Below are 25726 nucleotides of genomic sequence, written 5' to 3' on the forward strand. Positions count from 1 at the left end.
CACCGCAGTATGTGCTCTGTGTGAAATGGCCCACAGTAAGACTCATGCCTGTATATCCCCCATGGGAGTGCATTTTTCTGTGGAAGGATTTCCCACTGGACCCACAGGAACATGAACAAGTGGCAGCACAACCTATACTGGAAGTGACAGATGAATATTCACATGTACAGTCAGTATTCATGGTCTTGGCTTTCCTAGAAGTGCCATCCTTCGGGAGTTGCTGCTAATGTGGCTCCAGCAAACTCCAAAAATGTCTCAAGGAGAGCTGTTAGCCTACATTTTCAGAGCAAGAGGAGGGAGGGAGGAGAGAGAAAATGGGGCAGAGAAAAAAGAAAAGGAGAGTGAAGAAGACGGAGGGCACTGTATATGGATGTGTGTACATTCTGTGTGTGTTTTAGTATCTATCCTCTCCAAACATCTGGGTACCCCTGGGTATTATAACTGATGGTTTTGAGAAGAAAAATACAGTTTAGATTGAGTAACATCATCACTGATTGAGCAAAACACCTCTAAAGATAAATACAGCAGAGTATGTGATTGATTTTAAGTGTGTTTTCATTATCACTGCTTTGGAAACTACTGCTAGTGCTCAAAATAGATTGGTGGTAAGTATACTTATTACACTAGGATCCAAGTGTTTGTGCAAGAGTAAGGTCAGAAGTTGAAAAGTCCCAAAATCAAATAAAACATAGACTATTATCTCTGTATTTTAAATCATCAACCAAGTCCTTGGTTCATTCATGCCTTGCGTGTGTATGCACTGATCTAAACACACAGCTCCAACATTGCATTCATAGAACCAAGGATGTTTTCAATGAATTTTGTTATGCAATGCCACCACCTACTGGCTGATGGCTGCTTTCTAAGTTTTCCATCAATGAAGTCAACTGCTGAAAGTATTAGAACCGTCTGGGTAATGTTATTCTGCATTGCTCTGCAGTTTTGCACATAAAACACTTGTGTCAAATTCAACTTCCCTCTGCTGTATGCATTACAGCATCAATATGAATTTTTCATTTTACCTGAAGTGAAAGGTGAATCATTGACTACCTGATCTGCATCCAGTGACTGGTCCCCACAAATATGTCAGTGATTAGGGCTGGGTAACGTATCAATATTATATCAATATCCTGATATATGACTAGATATCATCCCGGATTTTGAAAATCATAATATGTGTTGTCTTTTTGTTAAGCTGTATTACAGATAAAGTGGTCATTTTCTGAACTTACCAGGCTGTTCTAGCTGTTCTATTATTGACCTTTACCCACCTTATACACATAATATCCACATTACAGATGATTATTTATCAAAAATCTCATTGTGTAAATATTTTGTGACAGCACAAATAGTCAACCCTACAATATTGTCGCAATATCTATATTGAGGTATCTGGTCAAAAATATTGTGATGTTTGATTTTCTCCATGTTGCCCAGCCTTATAAGTGATAACAGTTTCCTCTTCACAAATGTTTATACTTAAAGATCACCTCCAGACATGTTTAACATGTATGTAAATTGCTCTACTTTGAATGATAATTGTATCTGATATGTTATCTTCATAAAAATGTTCAGTTATCTTGTTAAAGGTCTATGCAGGAACTGTCAGCTACTACTTCTTAACAGTAGCACCAGTGAAACTGAAAGCCAACCCTGGACTCACTCTTGTTTGCTGTTGAGTTTCCGCAATTTTCGTATCTTCCTCTTGGATGCATGCTGCTTACAGTCTGGTACCTGGTTGCTATCTTTTTTATAAAGTCTTGACCTCACCTGCATGCTGTGCCAAGGAACACAGCAAAATAAGAGAAGGGCAGAGTCTCTGCAGATAAATACACCACCACACACCTCTAATGGGTCATGAGTGATGATTGAGAGGGATTTCTTCAATATGAGTCTATACATTGTTTAAGTTTTAGGTAAATCCTGCATAGTTTATCTTTAAAATACTTTAAATGACAAATCCAGAATCTTAAATGTAAGCTGAACTGCTGGACAAGAGGTGTTTCTACTTCACTGTAAAGTCCATCTCAGTGTGCGCGGGAGGCTTCAAGTTTCTACATCACACTCTTGCAAGGTGAATATTGGACATGATTGGCTTCCAAACTATTTGTGATGCCCTGAAAATGTGATTTTCAATGAGCAAAGAGAAACTTTCCACTTCCAGCAAATTAATATGAAAACATCCCTCTAGTGTCAACCTCTGCACGTACATCATTCTAGTGAAGGTTTAACATTCAACTGCAGGAATAAGAAGCAAACATATTTTTGAGTGGAGGGTACCTTGAAATACTTGCCTGGACTGACAGGCCAGAAGCACACAGGACCAAAAAAGTTCTTCACACGTGATGCTCTTTCCTCCTCACAGAGTTTGCAGCATTGTCCAAATATAGATTAATAATTACCTGGACTCTGAAGCAAAATTAAAACATGTACCTTATATACCCATAGGGGAGAGAAGCTGTGAAAGTATTCCAGTCAGGCGGCACAGTTAAACAGTCATAGAGTTTATTCTGTAAGAGAGTATGGACATTATGAACATTCTAGTAACAAGTAGTTCAGTGATTCAGAAGTACTTTGATTATTACATTATATATACAATATTTGGTCACACTTGAATTTAATTGCCTAATGCTAATACTCAACATATTATGATGTAACCACAATGCATCAGTGAAAATGTTTAATATATGAATGTGACTTAAATTTAAGTTTGGGGGTATACTGTCTGTATCGGTGTGGAAAACAAAAGTTGATAGTTGAGTATAAGCACCGGGCTTTTCAAATAAAGTGTCATCCAGTATTTAGTAACCGTTAAAACAAACATTACTTTACAAGGAAGACTCAAGAATGTGATGCTTCAACGTAATGTTGTGTGCTCCATGATGTGCTGCCTATAAACACCAACCTCAATCGACTTCATACTTTATATGTCAGGGTTCGATTGACATACTTTACAGCTGAGTTTTCTGCTACAGCTGATTTCTCAATTTCTCAAGTGACGACACATTTAGAAATGTCTCAGACAATTAAGATGTAGATTTTATGGCCACAATGTTTGTTTGTTCATGAATATTGTGTGAAATCATCAATCAATACAGGACAGATGAACTCAGAAAAAAACACATCTGGTTCTTGTTTTCAAATTCTTGTGTTATCATCATGTGAAGGACAATTTCCTGCTTTCCATTGGAAGGCAATGGTTAATTCCAAATGTTACAGTCATTACAGCAACCCAAGGAGAGCAGAAGCATCATCTTTAATGTTACGTATTGTGTTTCTTTATAATGAGGCTGTCTTTAGGCAGACTAAAACAAAACAGGTGTTTAAAGGAGCTGGAAGGTAATTTCGAGCTGTTTCTCAGCCCGCACTTACAGAAACTATTCTTGACCCAAATCTGCTCAGACCACTGATTGGACACATATTCAGATGGACAGACGTAAATAGAAAAAGACAGACAGGAGGAGGACGAGCAGACAGACACAATTACTGAAACAGAAACAGATGTGACAAGCAGAAAACCAGAGTAACAGAGAAACTGATCTGCTTCACAGCAGCTCTGTACAGTTCATCTATATCAAAACACACACTCACGGACTCACACACATGCACAGACACACACTCAGATGCACAATCGTCATAGTTATAAGGCACAAACAACACTAGACCACAATCCAAAAATAGACGTACGATACATATTCCGATAAAAATCTCTTAAATTGTGTGGAATGCTTATTTTTCCCAGAAACATGCCGCTGTTCGGAGAAAACCTGATACCTGCAATTTAGTCCTCAAACATATTTGACCAAATTGTCTTTGATCTGAGATGTAACAGATGTTTTTATGAATGCAGACAGCTACACTCACATCTGTTTCATTTTAAGTTTTCTCAAGAGGAGATACCTCAAGATTAAAGTCAAAGTTCCTGAAAAGCAAATTTTGGGAAAGTAAAACAAGATTTTCCCAGACCTGTAGCGTTAACACCCTGTTGTTACGATTTTGTTACAAAATAAAAACATTTTTATATCAGATGGTTTCAACATTTATAATTTTGTGACAAACTGCAGAAAGACTAGTGTTTTTTTTTTTTTCAACACAACGTCAATTTCAACATGTAGTAGTAAAATACTCTCTATGCAAAACATATCAGAAACATTGTCATACATTTTTGGGATTGCTGACTGTACATACATACAACCTTGAACCAGTTTCCATCTCAAAAAGTCTTCTGGAGCTTCATGTAGCTGAGCATCGACAGTAAAAACTACATAATATGACTGGTTTATGGTATAAAAAGTGCCTTGTCATGATGTGTAATCAATATATAATAAGTAGCCTATACATAAAATTAATTCCTATAAATACTCTAGATAAATATCAAACTGCGGTCCTGATTTTCGTGTTTCCATCAAGTGTCGTTAGCAATGCTATGCTATTATACAGTGTATTACAATTATGTTCAGTAATCAAGCAGTCTGGCCACTAGACATAAATCAAATTGGTCACCGTTGCTGATAAAACCAGCAAGATTTGAACGAGGGGTTTGATCCAAAATGCACCAGGAAATGGCATCTGCATTTTCAGTGACACATTTTTATAGTCGGGTGTGTAACCTAAGTTCTCAGGGGAGGATATGGTGACACTTTAACAACCTGGATCATCTCCATTTCACATACATGATAATGAACTTCAAGGGATAATTCAGATTTTTTGAGGTGGGGTTGCATGGGTACTTATTCATCAACAGTGTGTTACATACAGTAGATGTCAGTCAGCATGCCCCCAGTTTGGAGAAGCAGACTGGAAGCTAAGCTAAGCAATCTACTGCTGTGGGGGGGTCAGCAACAAAATGTATTTTAGCCACCTAAAATAACAATAATTTTTAATGTGAAAATGAACCCCGTTATATTTCTGTTTTCAAAGCCAGACTCCATTGAGAAAAACAGCGATTTAGCATTGCTGGACACAGGAGCTGCTGGTCTACTGCTGCCTTGAACAGTTATTTTGTTTGTGTTGTTGTCTGATTTTGGTGTTTACAGAGGTTAGTTTGGATCTACCAAAGTCACACAATAACACAAACTAGCAAACTGATCAAGTCAGCGGTAGACCAGCAGCTCCTGTGTTCAACAAGCAAAAATTACTGTTTTTCTCAATGGAGTCTGGTGACTTTGATGAGAACATAGATGGGGAGAGGAGCTGTTAACGGCTTCCCTCTGATACAAAGGTAAAGGGGTGAAAATACTCACCCCTTTACAAAATAGCATACATTTAAACTGATATTGATTTTTTGTTGACCTTTTGTTGCTGACCCCCATCCACAGCAGTACATTGCTTAACTTCTTTGTCAGACTTCAGCCTGCTTCTCCAAACTGGGGACATGCCAGCTGACATCTACTGTATGTAATATACTATCTATAGATAAGTACCCCATACAACCCTGCTTAAAAAAAACGAACTGTCCCTTGAAGGTCTAACTTTTTTTCATGCATTTACAGCATTTTGGAGAAGACCTCTTCAATTCTTGCTGTTTACTTGAGCACTGACTCCATTCATGCAAACTCCAGTGCACTTTAATCTCATAAAATTACAGAAAGACTGGCCTGTGCCCTTTAGTCCTCCATCATATATAACAGCTTTTTCTCAGAAACAGTCATAAAGTCGAGATTAAAAAAACAACAAAAAAACAACAACAGCTCCATTCACAAACCAGCTGGCCAACTGAATTTCGCTTTGTCAGGAAAGCTGCAGGCCGATTTGATTCAGCGGTTTCATGCCCTAGTTTATATCTCCTCCTTACTTAACACAGAACTTCTGTCCTAGATAAAAAAAGATATTAACAGTCGAGTGGATTATTACATATTAACAGAGCAATGCATCTGTACATGGCTTTCTCTCAGTATGGCAAACCTGCATACAATTTATGCCTGTGTAAGTGTACATGCCAGTAGAAAAGGATATTGGCATGGAGAGGTGGGGTGTGAAGATTGTGTCAGGGGTTACACACCTTTAAGGCATGTAATCCTGTTATTTTAGGAGTGAAATTGAGTGAAAAGGGTGTTAATTTCACTCATAGGGGTCTGTCCATTACTTTTTAATCCAGACAAGGGGTAGATGGGGGCAAAAACACACAAACTCCCTTGAAAAAAAATACAGATTTTGGCCTTGACATCCCCCCAAAAAAGCGTTCTTTGCAAAAAATGGAAAGAGTGTGTTTTCAGTACAAATAGCAGAGCAGCCTGATTTGAATTCAGTAAGTGTGTGCAGCTCTTATTATTCACTGCGAGCTGATGGCGCTAATTGTTTGCGCTCTTATCTCCACGCTCACACAAAAGGGAATCCTCAGAGCAACAAAATGGACAACCAGCTCTGAAAGCGCAGCGACGTCTGCTTTACATCCTGCATCTTTAACAAATACAAATTTTTCACTGGGTGATTTCACTGGGGGGGGAAAAAAAGAAAAAAAAACTGCTGCCATGGTTACTGACAGCTTCTCTCTTTTTCCTCTCTCTTCTCCTCTCACTCCATCTCCATCTCTCTCCGCCCCCATAGCTAAAGACAGCAGTAATATGCACTCGTGTAGTCTGACAGGTAGAGCTTTTTAAATTTACTGTTACACGGGATCCTGCGAGTCTGAATCCATTGTGCAGCAGGGGTGCTATTATAGATTGAGTACAACTGGGACTGTGCAGCCTTTGTGTGTGATGTGCCTGCTGCAGCCCAATCAGGAGTAGATTGTGTTTGAAGTGCCCATGATATGAGGATGAGGTTAAGGGTCTGACTCCCACTGGGACCGATGAATACATTACACCTCAATCCATGTTGGCACCCATGGCGATGAAACCTGACATTCGGTTTGGCAAAATGCCTTCTGATGCCTGAGAAAAAGGATAGGGCGATGTAACTGCATGCTGAACTCCCTCTTTTCTTTGAATCCTGTTATTTTAGCATCTTATGATTCCCTATTTGATGCATTTCAGCCAGTCTGTAAAGCACTTTGATATGTGTAGAAAGTGTATGATATAAACTCACCTTGCCTTACTTTTCCTAATGAAACTCAGTGGTTTCAGTCCCAAGATCAGAGAACAGTTTGCAAACATCAGAGACAATAAAGATAAAAACGGAAAACCAGATCAAAGATAAGAAATGTCTGCAGGGCATGTGAGTGAGGAGCAATTTTAGGTCACACTCTCACATGTAGACTAAGAAATGTCAGGTTTTTGTGTCCCTGAAGCCATTTAGTGGGTTTGAAACAGCATCAAGCCGAGCAGAGTCAGAGGCAGGTTAAGCAATGCGTCCCCTGTTAAATGAGTGGCAGCTCTCTGGCCAGAACAAAAAAGCCAGCTGAAACAGTAACACATGTAACCTGTTGCTGTTCTGCTAATTGACCACTAGGGACAGTGTGGGTGGCTGACATTACAAGATGTTTGAATTAGCAGTGGAACAAGGGGCTCTGTGACGGACAGAACAAAGAGCGCTGGTCACCACAGCAACTAAAAAAAAAAAAAAAAAAAAAAGGTGGTGAGACAGGGTGACACGGGGTGAGGCAGGGAGAGACAGAGTGAGGAAATAGAAAGTTGGAGAGAAAAAGAGACAGAGCGGGCATGAAGCCAGAAATTCATCTCATTCTATCAGTCATGTGGTGATCACCGTGGTTACAACACATGTAAAACTGAATAAAAAATGTCTACCTTGCCGCCAGCCTGCTGCTGTGGTTACACGTGAGTAACGGTCACCGTGGATACCATACTGTGCTTCCCCTACACTCTCTGCATGAGTCCCTTTGAACTCTGAATGACAGAGAGAAAACCCTCCTAAAAAGCCGGAGTGACACAGTCGACTCCGTTTCCAGAGAGTGCACACTAGATGTCAACTAACACACTGTATGTCTGACTTGCCACATCATTTTTGATCCCTTCCCATGTTTGATTTTGGGGGCGGATGAACAATTTAAAACTCTCCACTCATGCTGCTGAAACTTTTTCATGCTTACTGAATACGTGGGAAAAGCTTAGCACGTAGCAATACCTGCTAATTACAGCCTACCTGACAATATAAAATGGTGAGTTCAGTGTGCGTCTGTCTAGCTTATAATTATCAGCTACCAAAAATACAGGCTACTGTGACATTATTGCTATGGTTTCTTTAATGACCTATATGGAGCCAGGGCTGACTTCAAGTACTGCAACACTTTGAGAAGTGACAGGTTTATACTTTTGGGAAAAATGTTAGCTTGACCACTGCTTTAGACACTCGCGCTGCAGGTGGGATTTAGAGGATTAAAAAACCAAGTCCACTAAATTCATGTTACAAGCTAAAAGATAAAGTTAATCTTTTTAATTATTTGGGTTCTTTGATTTGTAGCTATTTTTTAAAAACTGGATGAATTTTAATTTGAAAACTCACATGTATGGACTGTACACTATATTTCTGTGCTGCTAAGGTGCAATCTTCAATATAGTTTTGAAGTCAGAAGTTTATTCCGCAGTAATATCACTTCCTGTCCCTCCTTGTCTGGAAGTTATTACAGAAAACATCCTGTTTTTCCAAACAAATTTTGACTCCACCATTGTTCTGAGGGGTTGGATTCCCTCTGTGGCCACCCATGCAAGAAATGCACACAGCCGCATTACGTAAAGGTGGTTTGGATAAAAGTGTCCAGCAAATGGCAGATGCTGTGTGGACAGAGGAAATCTACTCTTTTGTCCACAGTAACAGCGATGTGCTCCTTTCATTCTCCAGCTGGGGCCTAGTCTGCAGTTTTAACGGACCTAAACACAAACAGTGAAGGTCACATAAGGAAGGGACCTTTTGACCTTTGCCCTCTAATTCCCACCTGCAGAGAGAGAGACAGAGCAGCATCACATGGTTAATCTGTATCCTCTTCATGTCCCTACACCCATAACTCGGCTCACTGACAGTAGTATTTGATATGGAAAGTCACTGAGTCCACTAATAACTCAGTCAATAAATGGAGGTGGTGGGGACGTAATAAATAAATATCACTGTTTAGGAGGTAAAAATTATATAAGACTTGCCAGGATCCATTGCACAGTTAATTTGTAAAACAATCTGCCAAAGCAGTCGAACTAACAGGACGAAATTTTAAACTAGACTTAAGGCCTCAGGAGTTCGATAGATCACACCAATCGTCATGTGTAATGCCTCGTGTTTTCTTTGGGCCAGAGAAGAGGGACATGCGGAGGAAGTCAGGAGAAGAGAGGATCTGAGTGTGTCATGTGTGCTCATAGTATAAGTTTCCCAGTGTCTCTACGAGTGTCAAATTTCATGTCATTTGTAAAACAGTGCAATCGAGGAGGAGGCAGAGAAGAAGCATCTACAGACACTGTGAGAACAGTGAAGCAGTGTGAGGACCTGGCTATGAGGAGGAATCTTCATTATTATTGCACTTGGAACCCCAGCATACTGTAGCTTACACTTGAGCTGCTCCTCGGTGAGGAGATAATGAAACCGTAACCAAAAAAGCCCACTGCCTGAAATACATGATTCACATCACGGATCATATGTGTGGCAGGGAGACTGACCACTGCTGAGTATCTACAATAAAAAGTGGTTTCTGACCCCATCATCCAATTTAAATCAGTGGAATTTGCCCAGAGGATAAAATCAGTAAAGTTTTTAGACTGAAAAAATAATATCTATATAACTAAACGTATTTCCAGACCAGAGAGTGTAGTAGTATTGTTATGCCTGACAGACTGCTGGAAAGTGAGCAGGCCTCGTGAGATGCGGTTGGCAGTTGCCTCGGAGTGCTGACCCAGCTGTCAGGATTCTAGGAGTCTTGCGGTTTTGGCGACGTCGTGGCGGAGAGGTGCTCTGTGATCCAGCCAGTCACCTCCTTCAGCACGGACTCGGCCACCTCTGGGAGGTCGTGGTGAAGGGCGTGGTAGCCTCCATCGTAGATCTGAAGAGGAGCAGAGAGACACAGTGAGTCAGAGAGACGGGATGCACGCAACAAGGAGCTCCAAAACAGTTATCTGAAGCCATTTGGGGAACATCAAGTAAAACGTTCATCCTCTTTTAAAAAAACTGTCTGTCAAGGCTGTCAAGAGTCACAGCTGAGACAAATTCATCTTGCTTACCTAAACCTACAGGGGAATAATAAAACAGGAAATAAACAGATGTTTTTCTGTGATCAACACATTTCCTGACAGATGATACACTAATCACTTCTCCAATAAGACATGTGATAAACAGTCCCTGTCCTCATGAACACCACCTGATTTATTAGAAATGAAGAACAGAAAGATCAGAATGAAACAGAAACGCCCTTTAAATCTCTTCTCTCTTTTTACTCCTCTCACCTCTCTTTTCATTATTATTTGCCAGCCCTCATACGATAACCCATGTGCTTGAAAAAAGAAAAGCGTGTGAACTTCCTGCTTCACAAAGACACATCCCTCTGTAAAGAGGAAGAAGAATCTATAGTGGTCATACAGAATGCCCTCTGCTGCAGTCAGCTTTAGGTGTGTGTGTGTGTGAAAGTCCAAAGACCAAAGTATATCAGTATGTGACTGCTTAACTCTCATATTGACATAGTTTTCAAATAACCTATATCAGCATAAAAAAATTCCTAAAATTCAGTTATGGCTTTTGGTTTTGGTGTCCCACCCCAAGATTTTCCATCACCCCATCTGGCCACCGCTGTGAAACATTTCTGGGGGTGCCATTAGTGTGTAGAATGCTGAGGCTGAAACATTTTATTAAATAATACACTTTAATAAAATAAAACTATGTTACATATCCACAGATATCTTTTACAGCCAGCAAAGTTTCATTCAGGCACTGAGCTGCATATAAGCTGAGTGTACTGAACTGAGTTTCATGTATCAAAGGCAACAGCAACACTTTTACACTGCTTGAAGCTGCACCAGTGGAGTGTAATTTTTAAAATGCCAGAGGGCAGTGTGATACATTGTTTCCTAATGTTTTGGTATTATATCAAACAAGTCCATAAAAAAATGAACAGTATGAACAAAATGAAGCAGTGGCTACTGGATACAAGTTTGCATCAACAGGGTGACTGATTTTCTTTTCTATTTTACCAGGCAGTTCCACTGACAAAAAAACAACTTTAAATAAAGACAAAAAAAGACAAAAACCTCATCCCCACCTTGATTTTCTTGTCTGAGCTTGGCGCGTTCTCATACATCATCTTGGAGCCTCTGATGTCGCAGAGCTTGTCAGCGTCACCGTGCAGGAGCAGGAAGGGCCAGCTGATGGACGGGATCTCCTTCTCGATGCGCGCTGCCGCCCCCATCAGCTGCATGCCGAACGACACCCGCATGCCGCCATGGAAGTTCAGCTCATCAGCGTCATATGCCTCCACCTGGCGAGAAAGAGAGAAAGGACGATGGCAAAGTGGACAATGTTTATCACACTTGATGCAGGACTCACTAATCTCTTAATGTAACCATAGAAACTACAGTTTGGCATAACATATTTTGTTGGACATTTAGAAAGCATTACTGTAGGGTCTGGTTTGCATTAAACATCTATGTTTAGCAAGCACAACATTTTGTAGTTTAATCCGAATATGGAAGAAAGCCAAGAGAGTAAGAGCCTCCCTGAGAGCAAATAGGGCCAAGGATGGAGTAAGGAGTGTATGATAAATAACTGGATGGAGGGCTTTTATGGAAAGAAAAATAAGAGCCAGAGAAACAGAGAGACCCAGAAAGTAGATGTGACACTTAAGCATTCGTGTAGATCAATAGCAGACGACACACCCTGTTTTTCCTTACATTAAACATGAATACTTTCAAGTTCCATATGTGCTCTGACATAATTCACACACACACACACACACACACACACACACACACACACACACACACCCATTTCGATGGATCTTACAAAAACACAGCTGAAGGCCCACTCTAATAGAAGCAGCTCCTCTGAGGCCACGTGCACTGCTGCTTTGAATAACGAATGACTGTAAGCTGAGACGTGAAACAACACAACCTGTTGAGCAGCTCAGAGGAGTCAGTGACACTCAGAAACATTGTCCTGAAGGTGAAAGTTTTCCTTTGATACCCTGATAGTGTCACACTTTATCTCACTGTGAAAAAGGTAAAGTTACAGTAAATATACAGAGAGCAGGCTTTGAAGTTTCTCATAAAAATGTTAATGAAAGGCTATATTTGCTCCTCACATCAGTCAAGCTGCAGTTTACAGCCGTATCTGTCCAGACTCATATAATATACATTGGGTCTTTTATGGTGAAATGTAAGTTATCACTATATTGACCTGTATGATTCCAGTGAATAATTTCCAATGAGAAACATCCTGTCTTCACATGGGGAATATTTTTATAGAGGAGTACAGAGGACTGATAGAGAGCTTCATCACATGGTGCAACGACAGAGAATGTGGTTTGCTGTACAGACTGTGAAGCCCCTTAAGGCTAATTTTGGTTTGTGATATAGTGATATATGAACAAAATTGATTTTGATTTGACTTTAGTACGTTTTCTTCCCTGAGAAACAAAGTAAAATTAATCGTATGTGTTCTCATGCTTGGCCAATAAAGCAGGTTATTATTGAACACAAAGCTGGAGCCATGACTGTTGACAGTGCTTCAAATATGGATGTTGCTGCAAAGAAGCTACATGTTCTTAAACACAGATGCTTCAAACACATCTTCAACCCGGCAGCACAGAAGATCTGTACAATCAGCACAGTTTCAAGGAGGACACCCAAGATTAGTGTCACCAATTCTGTATCTGACCGAATGTCTCCCCTTCTGTTCCTGAGTAATGGACTGAAAAGTGTTTTTGCACAGCATTATGATGTCACAGTGAAGTCGACCTTTGACCTTGTGGATATGGAGTGTCATCACCTTATCATTTTATCCTATTTGACATTTGTGTAAAACTTTGTCATAGTTAGCATATGAATTCTTGAGTTATGGACAAAAACATATCTGTGAGGTCACAGTGACCTTTGACCATTGATCACCAAAATCAAATCAATTCATCCTTGAGGCCAAGAAACTCCCTCCAGGCATTCCTGAGATATCCTGTTCACAAAAACACAATGCCTCCTGCCGTGGATGTTGCTGGTGTGGAGGCATAAAAATCTTTAAAGAACCTTTCTTCTGTCAGTGATTCGTGCAGGTTTACTTCCTCCAACAGACTGTGGGATGCACAAGTAGCAGGATGTGGGATTCTATTGTTACTACAAACTGTTTCTGAAAGGCCGACTCTGGTGTGTCAATACTTTCAAAAACCACAGAATACGTCCACATGCACATGTACGTGCAAACAGAGGTGTGCAGACGTGCCTGCATGTGTTTGTCTCTTCTGTGGTTCACTCAAAACACACACAAACAACCAAATACGGGACACACCTAGAGATTCTGTCTCCTTGTCCTGTAGGTGACACAGTACATGCACCTGTTTTTATAATTACAAACAACACAATACAACCCACCCAAAATATGACACGCACACACACACTTTGCTTGATTAGATAACACTGACTATTTGCGGTTTGGAAAGGATTCAAAGCGAGTATTGTAGGGTGGGCTTTCCTCCTGGGACTGCATGACTTCACCGAGTACACATAAAACACACACGCACCCGCCCCCCCCACCTCCGTGACCTTTCGCCTAATTTCTGCGACACCCATACCTGATATTTAAATCACAGATAACAATGCAGCTGTCCCACCCACCAACACACACCGACATGTGTCTCTCACCTGCTTCTTGTCCCGTGAGACCCATTTGGAATCGATGGAGCCCAGAGTGAGTCTGGGCAGCATGTGGTTCAGGACCTTCGCCAGGAAAACCTGCAAACAGTGAGAAAACAAAACACGCCGAGCGTTTCAGTTTATTTTCACACATCAACACCTCCCTGATGAATGTTTCCATCTCTCTCTGTTTTTTTTTTTCTCGCCATCTGACGAGTGTTACAAAGAGATACAGTCATGAACATTTTGAGTATGTACTGTATGTGTGTGTGTTTCTACTGTGTGTTTATGCCTATTGTTCCTACATGAAACTGCTCACAACAAGGTCTGTGGATTATTTTGAGTAAGCGGTCATGATTCCTGGAAAGAGACATTGCTGTTAAGTTTTTCATATGCATTTTATTGGCACTTTGAGTGCCATCTAGTTCCATTATACTGGAGAGAAGGCAGACATCTCTACGGCTAATGTCTCCAACACTTCACATCAAAACAGTCTAAACTGATAAATAGTACTACAGGTAAAAGGAAAAATATGTACTTTTGATTTTGGGATGAACTGTCCTCTAAGAAAAACATTTCTTCTTGTTAAACATGCTCATAATTACAAAAGTGAGTCAGTGTTTGGCCTTGACAGTTGGTCACACTTGTGTCTGTGATTCAGTAAGAGACAGCTAATGCTGCTCAAGTGGCACTTACACTGATTCTTGCCCTTGAAACACACAAAATAAAAGGTGTCAGTATTATAGTCATCACCCACAGCAGGGCTGAGTGGAGTAAGACGAAAGACTCCTGGGTTAACTGAGTACTTGACTGAATAGTAAGACTCAATTATGGAGGAAAGAGAAGAGGAAAAGAGAGAGCAAAAAAGTGAAGAGCAGTGGAGAGAGTAAGTGGATGAGCGATGGTGCCGTACCTTGAACGGTGTGGCCGAGTCTGGGTTCATCTGGACCATTGGAGCTATAAGAGCCACTCCGGCAAAGTCACTGGGCCTCTCACAGGCGGTCAGGATAGAGATAGCACCACCCTAAAAAAGACAAGGCACAGAATATATTAAATATATTTGACATATTAAAGTCTTCTATTGTTTAAAGTCAATGGAATGATTTATTAAAGATTTATACTTTATACATTTATACTTCTGCGTCAAATCAGTGCCGTACCTACACCATGTTTATTTTTTTGTAAGCTGGTATCATTTCCCTCAGTGGAAACAAAGCTTTTACTCACTCAAGACAATAAAGCCTCCACAAAATAGCATTTTATGAGTTATAATGGAACCGAATTTTGTAATGTTACCTTTGTTAAATGTTGCTGTTGTCCCTGGCTTCATATGAGTAGAGGAAAAGTCTGCTAGCTGCTCGGCTAATTCATACAATGTAAAATGCCATAGGCTTGTGCTAAAAACATTAGCATGTTGTATTTGTGGGGAAAATGTGTCCAGATAAAGACAAATGCTTTGTCTGTGAATGCTGCGAGTTACAGTGAAGCCAATTTGTGTACTACAAGCTGTGTTTTAAGTGTGTTTTGTGTGTGTTTTCACTCAACCAAACTTTAAAGCACTTCATAGAAACCCCCTCTGCCAACTAGTGTTTTGGAGGTGTAACTGCAGAGTGACACAGACACACCACAGCACAAGTATAAATGCTCACAATGGCGTAGGCCACATGCATAGGCTACGGCATAGGGTCTGCTGCACAAGTATAAATCCCCCTTTAGAATAACAATCTGAGCCTGTCAGTGGCAAAAACAAGCACATTTAGTGGATGTAAACCCCAAGTGGTTACATAGCAGCCTGTTTTGTGGCTACCGGCTACAGCAGTCCTGCTCAATTCCAAATCAAACATACCCTTTAAAACTAGAAGTCGCAGGCAGCCTTTCAGTTAATTGGTTCATAGTACACAAAGTAGGTCTACATATTTTTGCATGATAGGAATTTATCTGACACAGAGCAGCCTGAGATAAGGGCAATACTAGAATGGAGAACATGTTTCAATGACAGGAAGATGATATGAGCTTCTCCTTCAGTCTGTAATAGAAGACAGGGACAGGGAGTGTCTTTTGTGCAAAGTAGGTGAGAGGTTCTGATGCGGGGAGCAGTGGGAAAACTCCTCAGAGGTCAAGACGAACATAAAACAATCCATCTTTTGTTTAGGCGGTCGTGAATTTCCACCCAGTTCTTTTGTTGCTGCTGCTCTACACAGACTGGGAGAGAGATGCTAGTGAGAACCCACCGCCCGTAGGGCAAAACGTGCACTGTGTAGCCGCAGCGAACAGCAGCGCGAGGCCACACCTTGGCACCCATGCTGACATTTGGGATTGTGATTTAAATCCTGTGATGTAGGGCCATGATAATTAGCAGCTCGGTGGCGGCCAAGACTCAAATCAATTCGCCATGGTTCATTTTGTCGTGGTCTCTCTCCGCATATGCAACAAGTACAAGTGTCTGCGTGGGTGCACACAGACAGACACACACATGAGCACGGCAATTCTGCATGGGTGAATCTGTCCCTCTCTCCGTCTCTGTCTCTGGAGACTAATTGGCTTCAACTTTGTTTATGTGAGCGTTCTTTGTCACTTGTGTGAATATTCATCAGGCTGGGGCCAATGACAGGCTCACTTCACGAAAAGAGGCACCAAAAGACAAAACATTTCCCACCAGAAAATCTCACTTTCTAAAGCACACAGGCACACACTCACTCGCTGCATATGCCCACACAAACACACACACAGTCAGAAGAAGAGGCTGCCTAGCTCCATCTCTTGTTTCTCCCCCTTATACTTGTATTCCAACAGACTATTAAAGACAAGCTTACACTGCAATGTCCATGTGTAAACACCAGGACGCACACACACACACAAACCTGGGCTGCACAATATATCGTTTTTTAAAATCGTCATTGTGATGTCAAATTGCGCAATAATCACATTGTGAAAGACTGTGATACTGCACTTTTAGTATAGTACTAACATACTCAATTACATTTTGTCTGTAGGTGTATTTTGCCTGATACACACCATATGGCCAATCAGACAGACAGAGCCTTTGCCATCAGGCATCGTCTGTCAAAGACTTCAATGACTGGTGTCAACAGAATAGCCGACATGTTTTCATTAACCTCAAGTTCTGAACCTGAGGAAGTTAGTTAGCCCAGCAAAACATCAGGACATTCAAATATTTTAGCATACTTGTTCTACATGCTAGTTCAAATGTCCTAAAACAGCTACCAGTACATGATTACATTAGGTTTTAGTATAATATTAACTCTCACTGGGAGGAACTTAAACAGCTGTAGGTAGTAAAAGCAAAGTCACAGCCAGGGTGAGGGGCAGTAGCTGCACCTGCTGAGGTAACATCCTCCTGACAGCCAACTCTGACATCATACCAAGTCACTCACCGGCCCTCTCATATGTCAGCTGCCATTTCTGGCTTCTTCCCTTGTCGTTTCAGACAAACCTCGATGGAACGGCCCACTTTTCAAGATCTCTAAGGCTTTCCAACGAGCTCACGATTCATCATCTGATGAAAAGTCATGGAAACTTGTTGTTGGAACAATACAGTGACTTTTGCAGCTTGATTGCACAACAGTTCAGCTCAATATCTCAATGGGAGCAGTAGCGGTAGTCTTTCTCAATAGGACCGGTAGAAAAGTGGAAGTAAGTCTCTACTGCCTTTGCTTACTTCTGCTCGAGGAACACACAGCTTAAAAAGCCCCTAATTTGCATACAGGAGAGACAGCGTGGTAAAAGAACAGTTACTGTGCAAGTCTGAGTCAAGAACTCAGTAGACTTTACTATCTGTTTATCTACTGGAAAAAATATCATTATCATGATATTGAAAAATGTTATCACATATCGCATATTCACAGAAAAATTTTACATTCGAATGTTGAAATTGCCCCGGGATGATTTTAGCATCCTGAACTGGTTGATCAGCTCAACACATCGAATTCCGGTCAATTATAACAAGATGACGCAATGCAATTTGGTACAAAAGCCCATTCTGGGTCATGCCCTTACACACAAGAGGCAAACACACACACACACACAGACACTGTACATTTTGTCAGTGGGCTTCAGTGATAGAGAGTGAGAGATAAGTGTGAATAGGGAAGAGACAGAGACAGAGAGAGAAAGAGAAAGAGAGAGTGCGGATTGGGACAGAGAAGCTCTTTAAAAAGCCGACTAGAGGCCTCCCTACGCTTTCTCTCTCTGAACTTTGGTTGAGAGGATGAATACTTGTATTGTATGCCTGTCTGCTGACAGTGGGTGGACTTGAACTGTCAAAAATTCCCTGAGGAGCGAACATTCTGACATCATATGGACTATACAGCTAGCATACTGGCATTGCAAGGTCTAACGTTGTCAGTTTCCCCATAACAGTCAGGAGACACCAAGAAGCCTTTTTGTTAAACAGCAGTACGTTCAATAAAAATCCAAAGACTTGGATTCAATGCTCTCCGATTAAACAACGTGAAGCTATTCACTTAAAGTAAACACTGATGAACAGGACAGAGTGGGAGAGTGATGAGGTTACACACAAAAATGGTGTGATAAAAAACAAAGAAAAAAGTGAAATATTGTATAATGTGAGAAGAAACTGAGGGAGTAATTTATACAGAGAGAAATGGAGGGTTGACAAGTTGAATGAATACATTGAAGGCCCTAAACAGTGACAAAGCATTACATAAAACTCTGGCACCAAGGAAGCAGGACAAATGAGGCTCGGCCAGAAGCACTAAGAAGGAGAGAGATGAGGAAGAGTGAGGAGCCAGAGCTGAAGGCATTTGTCAGCACTCCCATGGGCGGCTACGACACTGGCAAACTGCTCCAACGGCTTAAACAAATAAGATTCAGAGGTAACTGTGAGATAGTCAGTGTGGTGTATCAGACACAGAAACTACAAATGTGTATTGGCAATTTATTTTGTCAGTTTTAATCATTTCACATTTTTATTCCCTTATTTATGTTTATGTGTTTTGTGAGAACTGATTCTTCTTTTGGAGATGATAACTTTTCACATCAGCTTCACATCAGAACTTTTGTCTTGTTTATGTCTCATTAAAACAGGCATACACACAGTCCTGTCCAACTTGTGTCTGTGGACATGTTGCTACAGTGTACAGTGCACAATGCAGCGCCATACATTGTATTAACTGGTATTGCTAACAATAGCTAACCTGGTTTGAACTGGTAGCTGACAACATCTTGGTTGAAAGGTGATCAACTTGGGTGTGATTTCATTCCCAGCTCCGACCTCTGACTTCCGAGGTAAATGAAATGCATACATGCCATCTTGGGATGCTAACATGCTCACAATAACAATGCTAACACGCTGATGTTAAACAGGAATAGGATGTATGTGATACTACTTCCTGTTTACTACATAGTGCACTATATTTACTGTTTGCCGTTTTGAGTAATAATTACATATATCCACTGTACAGTGCCCTCAAAAAATTCCACAGTAGTTAGCAGTGTCAATGGCATGTACACTACTAACTACTAACAATACTGCAATGCAAATGTTTGGTCATTTGTACCATCAATATGAGCCATATTAACTGATTAAATTTTACTTTGGACCACAGTAGTGGGCCGCCCAACAGACATTAGTCCAGCCAATAGCCTTTCTAAAAATAATATAATGCTAAAGAACCCCTTAAGTATACATTTATCTCCCCTGCTTATAGACATCTCATCTTTGTGTTCTCATTAGGAATCAAACTAATAACTGTTGATGAATTCAAGCTCAAGATCCAACTAACTTGTTTTAAATAAAAAATTTAAAAAAAAAAAACTACTGGCAGTGTTTTGAGGTGATGTCAGAGGAGTGTTGGATATCTTTCTTCACTAAATCACACCACATTGTGGCTGGACTCTGCCGCTAACTGTCTGGTAACTCCACAGTCTCCTCAGGATGTTATCATTAGAGCAGCATCTCTGCACATACTGTAGAATCCACAGGGTGTTTGTTTGTGTTGGTCGTGTAGTTTTTGCGTCATGCTGGCCCCATTAAACAAAGATTCATACAAGCGGAGCAGCTGAGGAAAACACTAAAAGAAACAGGATGAGGAGTCACAACCCCGGGAAGCTGGGAAATGAAGCCTGTAAAAACACAGTGACTGAAGGTTTGAATTGGGTTGGGTTTCCCAAACTTTAGGTCTGGGTTTTATTTGTTTCCAGGGAAAGGAGAGGAGATGAAAAGGAAGAAATGCTATAAAAGAGGAAGGATAGGGAGGATAAAATGAAGTAGGACAAAAGGAGGATAAAGAAAGAAAATGAGAAAGTTAAAGCAAAACAATTGAAAGGGGAACTGTGGAGGAAAGGGAAGACACGAAATGAAGCAGGTGATGGCAGGACAGGTGGACTGGCTTACATGACAGCACAAAACAATTGTCTGACGAAATGACACAGATGGAGCGATGGAGAGAACCAAGAGAAAGGAGGGAAGAGGGGATGAGAAAAAGACGAGTGGAGAAGGAAGAAATGAGGAAGGTGGTGCTGTACTGTGACTTCGGTCAGCTCTGCCTTAGTATTTACAGACTCTGATGTCTAAACAGCTCAGCCTCCATCTGGGATCCTGCAGTTTAATTTACACAAAACTATTTGCGTCTGCTCTCCTGGAACCTCAGATTGTTTTGAATGCAGCATCAGTCTTTATATAAATACAGTGCTGCTGGACAGTAAAGAATGAGCCATAAAAGGTTTGCAAAAACAGACTCAAATTTAATGCGAGTGTCTTCAATGGAAGACAGTTTTATGTAAAACACTCAGCCTACAGGCTCCACAGCAGATAACAATATTTGGGTAGTAAAAACATTGTTAAACAGAGGATTGGAGCACTGAATCCAAACAAAAGACGTTCAATAGTGATAGCAAACAGCCTCATACGCACACTAATCATTAAATGATGTGGTGAATCCATTAAGCACTCATGTTTTTCTCACTTTCTAATAAGCCATTAATTCTGCATACACAGATGACAACAAAGTCAATGATGAAATCTAATGGGGTTCTCTCTTTACAAGTCTGAGGTGGTTCAATGGTTCTGACAGAGATGATTTTCATGCAGAAACAGTTTGGTGATTGGTATGATTGCATGCATTCTTCCAATTTGAACATGTTTGTGGGGGTTTGAGAAAACGGGAATATCTTTAATTCTTGTGATTACATGATCATGAATTTCTGCAGGGACTGACAAGCTATTAAACAATGGATCTTGTTCCAGATGCTCTGCAGCTCTTTCCAAACAGGTAACAGGTCTTCCCAAACGTACTCTCATACAACCATTTGTATGATGTCTTACAAAAAGATAAACACACAGTTCATATAATATCTTATGAATTAGCACCCCTTAGGCCAGGTTTAGAAAGAGCATCATGGTTTGGCATTGTAACGTGACATGAACTCAACACTGACTTTTGGTCTCACACAGCATGAACAGCAGTCTCCTGGGTCAAAGTCCTATGTTTGTTGGGTTACATTTCAGTAAAGTGTCATGGTTGGGCGTGACGATGCGACATCATGTATGCGTGTAACTAAAATTAACTCACACTTGACTTTTGGTTTCAAATGGGGCATGAACCCCAGTCTCCTGGGTTAAAGTCTTGTGTTTGTTTGACCTGTCTGCCATCCAGACCGCCTCCCTACGTGGACATTGCTCTTTATATTACCTGACTTCAGTGCTCCAGTCATATGATGGATGACAGCTTGTAGTGTATAGGTCACATGATCACAGCCTCCTTCCTCATAATTACATGAGTTATACAACTTATAGTGCATTACTTTTTGTAGGTATAAGTACGAACAGTGCATGAGAACAGCCTTTCCTAAAAATTAATTTAAAAAGCTAACTATAAGTAAAAGCTAGTGTTGTGCTGAGGGAGTACACACACCATGGAAAGGCCACATTTGCTCTTATTAATGACTTATTACTGTCCTGAAGTATTAATTAAGTATTTATTAACACTAATAAAGCCACTTAACATGATAAACCTTGTATAAATTATGCTTTAATAGACTGGGTTACTTTGAAATTAAAACCTGGACGTATGGAACGCATAAAGGATCCAGTCTGTGAAAGTGTGCTAGAGGCCCAGTTTGTGAGATTTGGGGGAATCTTTTGGCAGAAATAGTATATAATATTTATAACAATGTTTTCATTTATTTATAATCACCTGAGAAAAAGAATTGCTGTGTTTTTGTTACTCTAGAATGAGTTGTTTACATCTACATACAGAGTGGGTCCTCTTCTACAGAGTTCGCCATGTTGTTTCTACAGCAGCCCAGAATGGACAAACCAAACGCTGGCTCTAGAGAGGGCCATTCATGTTTTCATGTGTCATGGTGGGTCTCCTACAACCTTGACAGATGAGAGAAGTTTCCCTGGTTGCAATCTGCAACCTCACTGCTTGATGACACTAAATCCTACACACTACACCTTTAAATACTTTTCCACTAGCTATATATATATTTGCAAACAATGTAGATCTCGTTTTTCCTCAAAGCTCGTCATATCTGCCTAAAAAACCCTTTTGTTTTTCTGGAATCCAACAAGCCCACTGAATCGCTGCTGTGCAGCGAGATAACAAGGCTCTGTGCGTCTCATGGCAGAACAGTTCTGTAATGAATTTGCATTTATCCTCTGTGTTCTCTGCTTGAAAAGTCTCTTCCAGCTGTGAGCAAAAATACTAAAAACTGTATTTGTGTTTGTCCTGAAATGCCTCTGACTTACACAGGTGGTGCAGACAACACTGTTCAGAGAAGCTCTTGTTTTGTGTACAGTGAAGTTAGCATCTTCCTTATACAACATAAGATACTGCACTCTAGATATAACTGCACACATCAAAACATTTGTGTGTTCTGTATGAATACAGAATCTGAGCAGCTTGTTCATCTGACACAAATGATTAAATGTGCGTACAAGCTGACTGGACTTGAGAGTAATCATTTATTACATAACTCATCAATACCGTTTGTGTTCTGTTAGCTGTACTAAGAGTTAGTGGGTCACTGAGCACAACAGTGAGAGAGACTGTGCTGTTGAATGCAGCTCTGTGAAAAACTGAATAAACTTATCGGTTAATAGTTCCCTGGCCAGCCTTGATGCTTTTTGTGTCCAGACGTTATGTAATTTTTCTCAATGAAAATTCTGGTTGGACTCTGTGTCTGTATATTTCATAAAGCCATATTTTAGACTCTTCAAAGACTGTTTGATGCCATCTGCACTGAATTTAACACAATTTTAATTCCCTATATTAAACTCTGTTAAAGCAAATGGGAAATTAATAATTCATTAGATATGGGTTTGTATTTGTAACTGTTTTGTTAGCTCTCTGTCTCTATATGTCAGACCTGTCCAGGATGTACCCTGCCTCTCCCTCAGTGACAGCTGGGATAGGCTCCAGCACCCCCCATGACAATTAGTTGCAGATAATGGATGAATGAATAAATTGAATGAATGACTGAATTACCGTATGGAGGCAGAGTCAGGAGGCCATTAGCTTAGCTTAGCATTAAGACTGGAAATAGAGGGAAACAGCTAGCCTGACTCACCCTAAAGTTCAAAATCCATATATATATATATATATACTGACTGTAAAAACACAATTTATGATTTAAAAAGGAGTGACATGTTGAAAATATTTTTTGAAGAAAACAATACTTCTGTGCTAAGTTCATCTGGCTGTAGTGCTGGTTGCCTGGCAACCTCACTGTGGTGAAAATAGAGAATGTGAAGTTGACGTCACTTTGTGTTAAATTGATTTGGATGGGGGATCCTCTTATGAGGATCACGCTGTGTTACCAGTGCCTGCTACAGTGATCAAGCAGCTATTTGGACAAACTAATTAATCTGAACAACATAGAACCATGTGACTTGTCAACACATGGTTGAATAACAAACTACGATGCACTTCCTCCATTCACATACTGTGAACAATCTCGTTTCTGGACTGAGTGCATAGACCTTAATAACAGAGATAACAGAGAGTAACAGAGTGCAGTTCTCAGAAGATGGCACCCCTGTCCCACATGGGGTGATGTACCATCACATTTTCTATAGCCTACCCAAGACAGTCACTGCTACTGTTGTTCAAGCAGAGATAGTTACAATAATTTTGATAACTGATTAATTGTTTAAGGGCCAAAACACTTGCTTGTAAGGATCTGGTGCTTTTGTCTGTTTATATCTTTGGAAATTTAATATGTTGAAGTTTTGGAATGTTAGAGGGACAAAACAAGTTAGCTATTTGAAGATGATACCTTTGGCCGTGATAAATTCGGTAAATAGGTTCGACATTTTGTAAAATATGGTTACGGTTCAGTGAGATGACACACATTAAATATACAACAACACCTAACAACCTATTAGCTTAGCTTAGCACAAAGACTGTAAACAGGGAAGAACTGCTAGCCTAGCGCTTTGCGTAGTAACAATCCACTTACCAGCACATGTAAAGCTCTCTAGTTAGCATGTGCTTCAGAGATGCTGGTTGGTGGATTTTACAACCACTGCACATTGTCAGGCTAGCTTTTCCAGTCATTGTGCTAAGCTAAGCTAGCCAGCTGCAGGTACAAATTTATGGGAGTGATGTTGATCTTCTTGTGTAACTCAGAGAGCAAATAAGTATAGTACCCAAAATGTAAGACTAAACTAAATAATGAATCAAATCATTGAAAAATAATCAATAGAATCTAAAAATTATACTATATTATTCCCACTGAAGAAAACATTTATGTACATAGAGAACATTAGGACATCTACTGCTGTATTTCCCATAGTTTGTACTCTTGGAAGCCTGAAATTGAGGATAAAGGTGAACACACAGTATCGATACATAAGGTCACTAGAGCATTACATTACAGGACATGACACATTATCTAGACTCCTGGACTGGCACACTGTCTGTTCTCCGTCAACAAAAACACCCACATTGCCCTTGAGCAGGTCACTGAACCTGCAACTGCTCTGTTGGAGGTTTTCAGTGACCAGCAGCAGCAGCTGCTGCAGGCTGTGCAGAATCTGTGTTACTGTGTAAAAGGTAAGTTTAGTGAGAAGAGCCAACTTAGCAAACCTTCACTGAACTGTTTCCCTGCAGGTGGAGGTGAAATCTGTTCCTTGTACAGAAATGATTTGTGTGGTGCTTCTGTCCAAGCCAAACCAAAGAAAATATTATTAAAAGCAGGGTGTCAAAGCATGTCACTGCATGAAACTGCCAGTAATATTAAAACCCCCTGATTCTATTGTTATTCTGCCGTCACATTTCATGCAGAACACCATGCTCTCTGGTTTTTCATGGCTGACTATTTTGGGACATGAACCACTTCATACTGAAAGAAGAGCATGTGCCATTTTTTCCATTTGAATATCACGATGTCGAAGAAAACCTCTCAACACTGATCTCAGTATTTTTCTTTCCCGTGCTTGAACCAGGCTTGCCCTTCAATTTCATGCAGCTGTCTCTGTGTGTGTCTGAGTCGAGCACACTGTACCGAGAGCTCTGAAACAATATAATGTCATTTCACACCAAACAAAACAAACAAACCCAGATGGCAGCCAACGTTTCAATATCCTCAGAGCTATTATTTGAAAAACAATAATGTGATTAAAATAAAAACATAACCCAAAGACTGACCCACAATTTAAACTGCAATTACAGCAAAATACAGAATGGGGAGTATCCTACCATGGAGTGACCCACAATGAAGATGGGCAGGTCTGGGTGGCGGGACTTCATCAGGTCAACGTGCTGCAGGGAGTCTCTGATATAAACCTGGAAGTCTTTGATGTTCATCCTTTCTCCTTCACTCTGACCATGGCCAACTGTGTAGAGAGAGAGGGAAGCAGAGGAAAATACTGGTGTGAGGAAACTGATACTGCTGCAAGATATTTATTGAGACCTTTTTAATACCTCCAAATTGAAAAAGAAAACAATACTTGTGGCAAACACTTCTTCTTTTCCAGGGTTAAAGTGAGAATCACAGTCACTTATTTAGCAGGCTGCCGTGAAATTATCACA

At 40.5% G+C, this 25726-nt stretch overlaps 1 protein-coding gene across 1 annotated transcript; it reads right to left on the reverse strand.

The window, feature by feature from the left end:
• Nucleotides 1–2488: 2488 nt before the first annotated feature.
• mgll (monoglyceride lipase) lies at nucleotides 2489–25525 on the reverse strand. The gene is made up of 5 exons (XM_050064871.1): nucleotides 25394–25525; nucleotides 14620–14730; nucleotides 13716–13805; nucleotides 11129–11344; nucleotides 2489–9919 (listed from the first exon to the last, which is right to left on the reverse strand). Exons 1-5 carry the CDS (start codon nucleotides 25499–25501, stop codon nucleotides 9788–9790), a joined length of 657 nt encoding a protein of 218 aa, XP_049920828.1. The 5' UTR covers nucleotides 25502–25525; the 3' UTR covers nucleotides 2489–9787.
• Between the last annotated feature and the right edge of the window lie 201 nt (nucleotides 25526–25726).

Source organism: Epinephelus moara, chromosome 16, assembly GCF_006386435.1.
Source record: "Epinephelus moara isolate mb chromosome 16, YSFRI_EMoa_1.0, whole genome shotgun sequence".
In the NCBI taxonomy this organism is placed as follows: Eukaryota; Metazoa; Chordata; class Actinopteri; order Perciformes; family Serranidae; genus Epinephelus; species Epinephelus moara.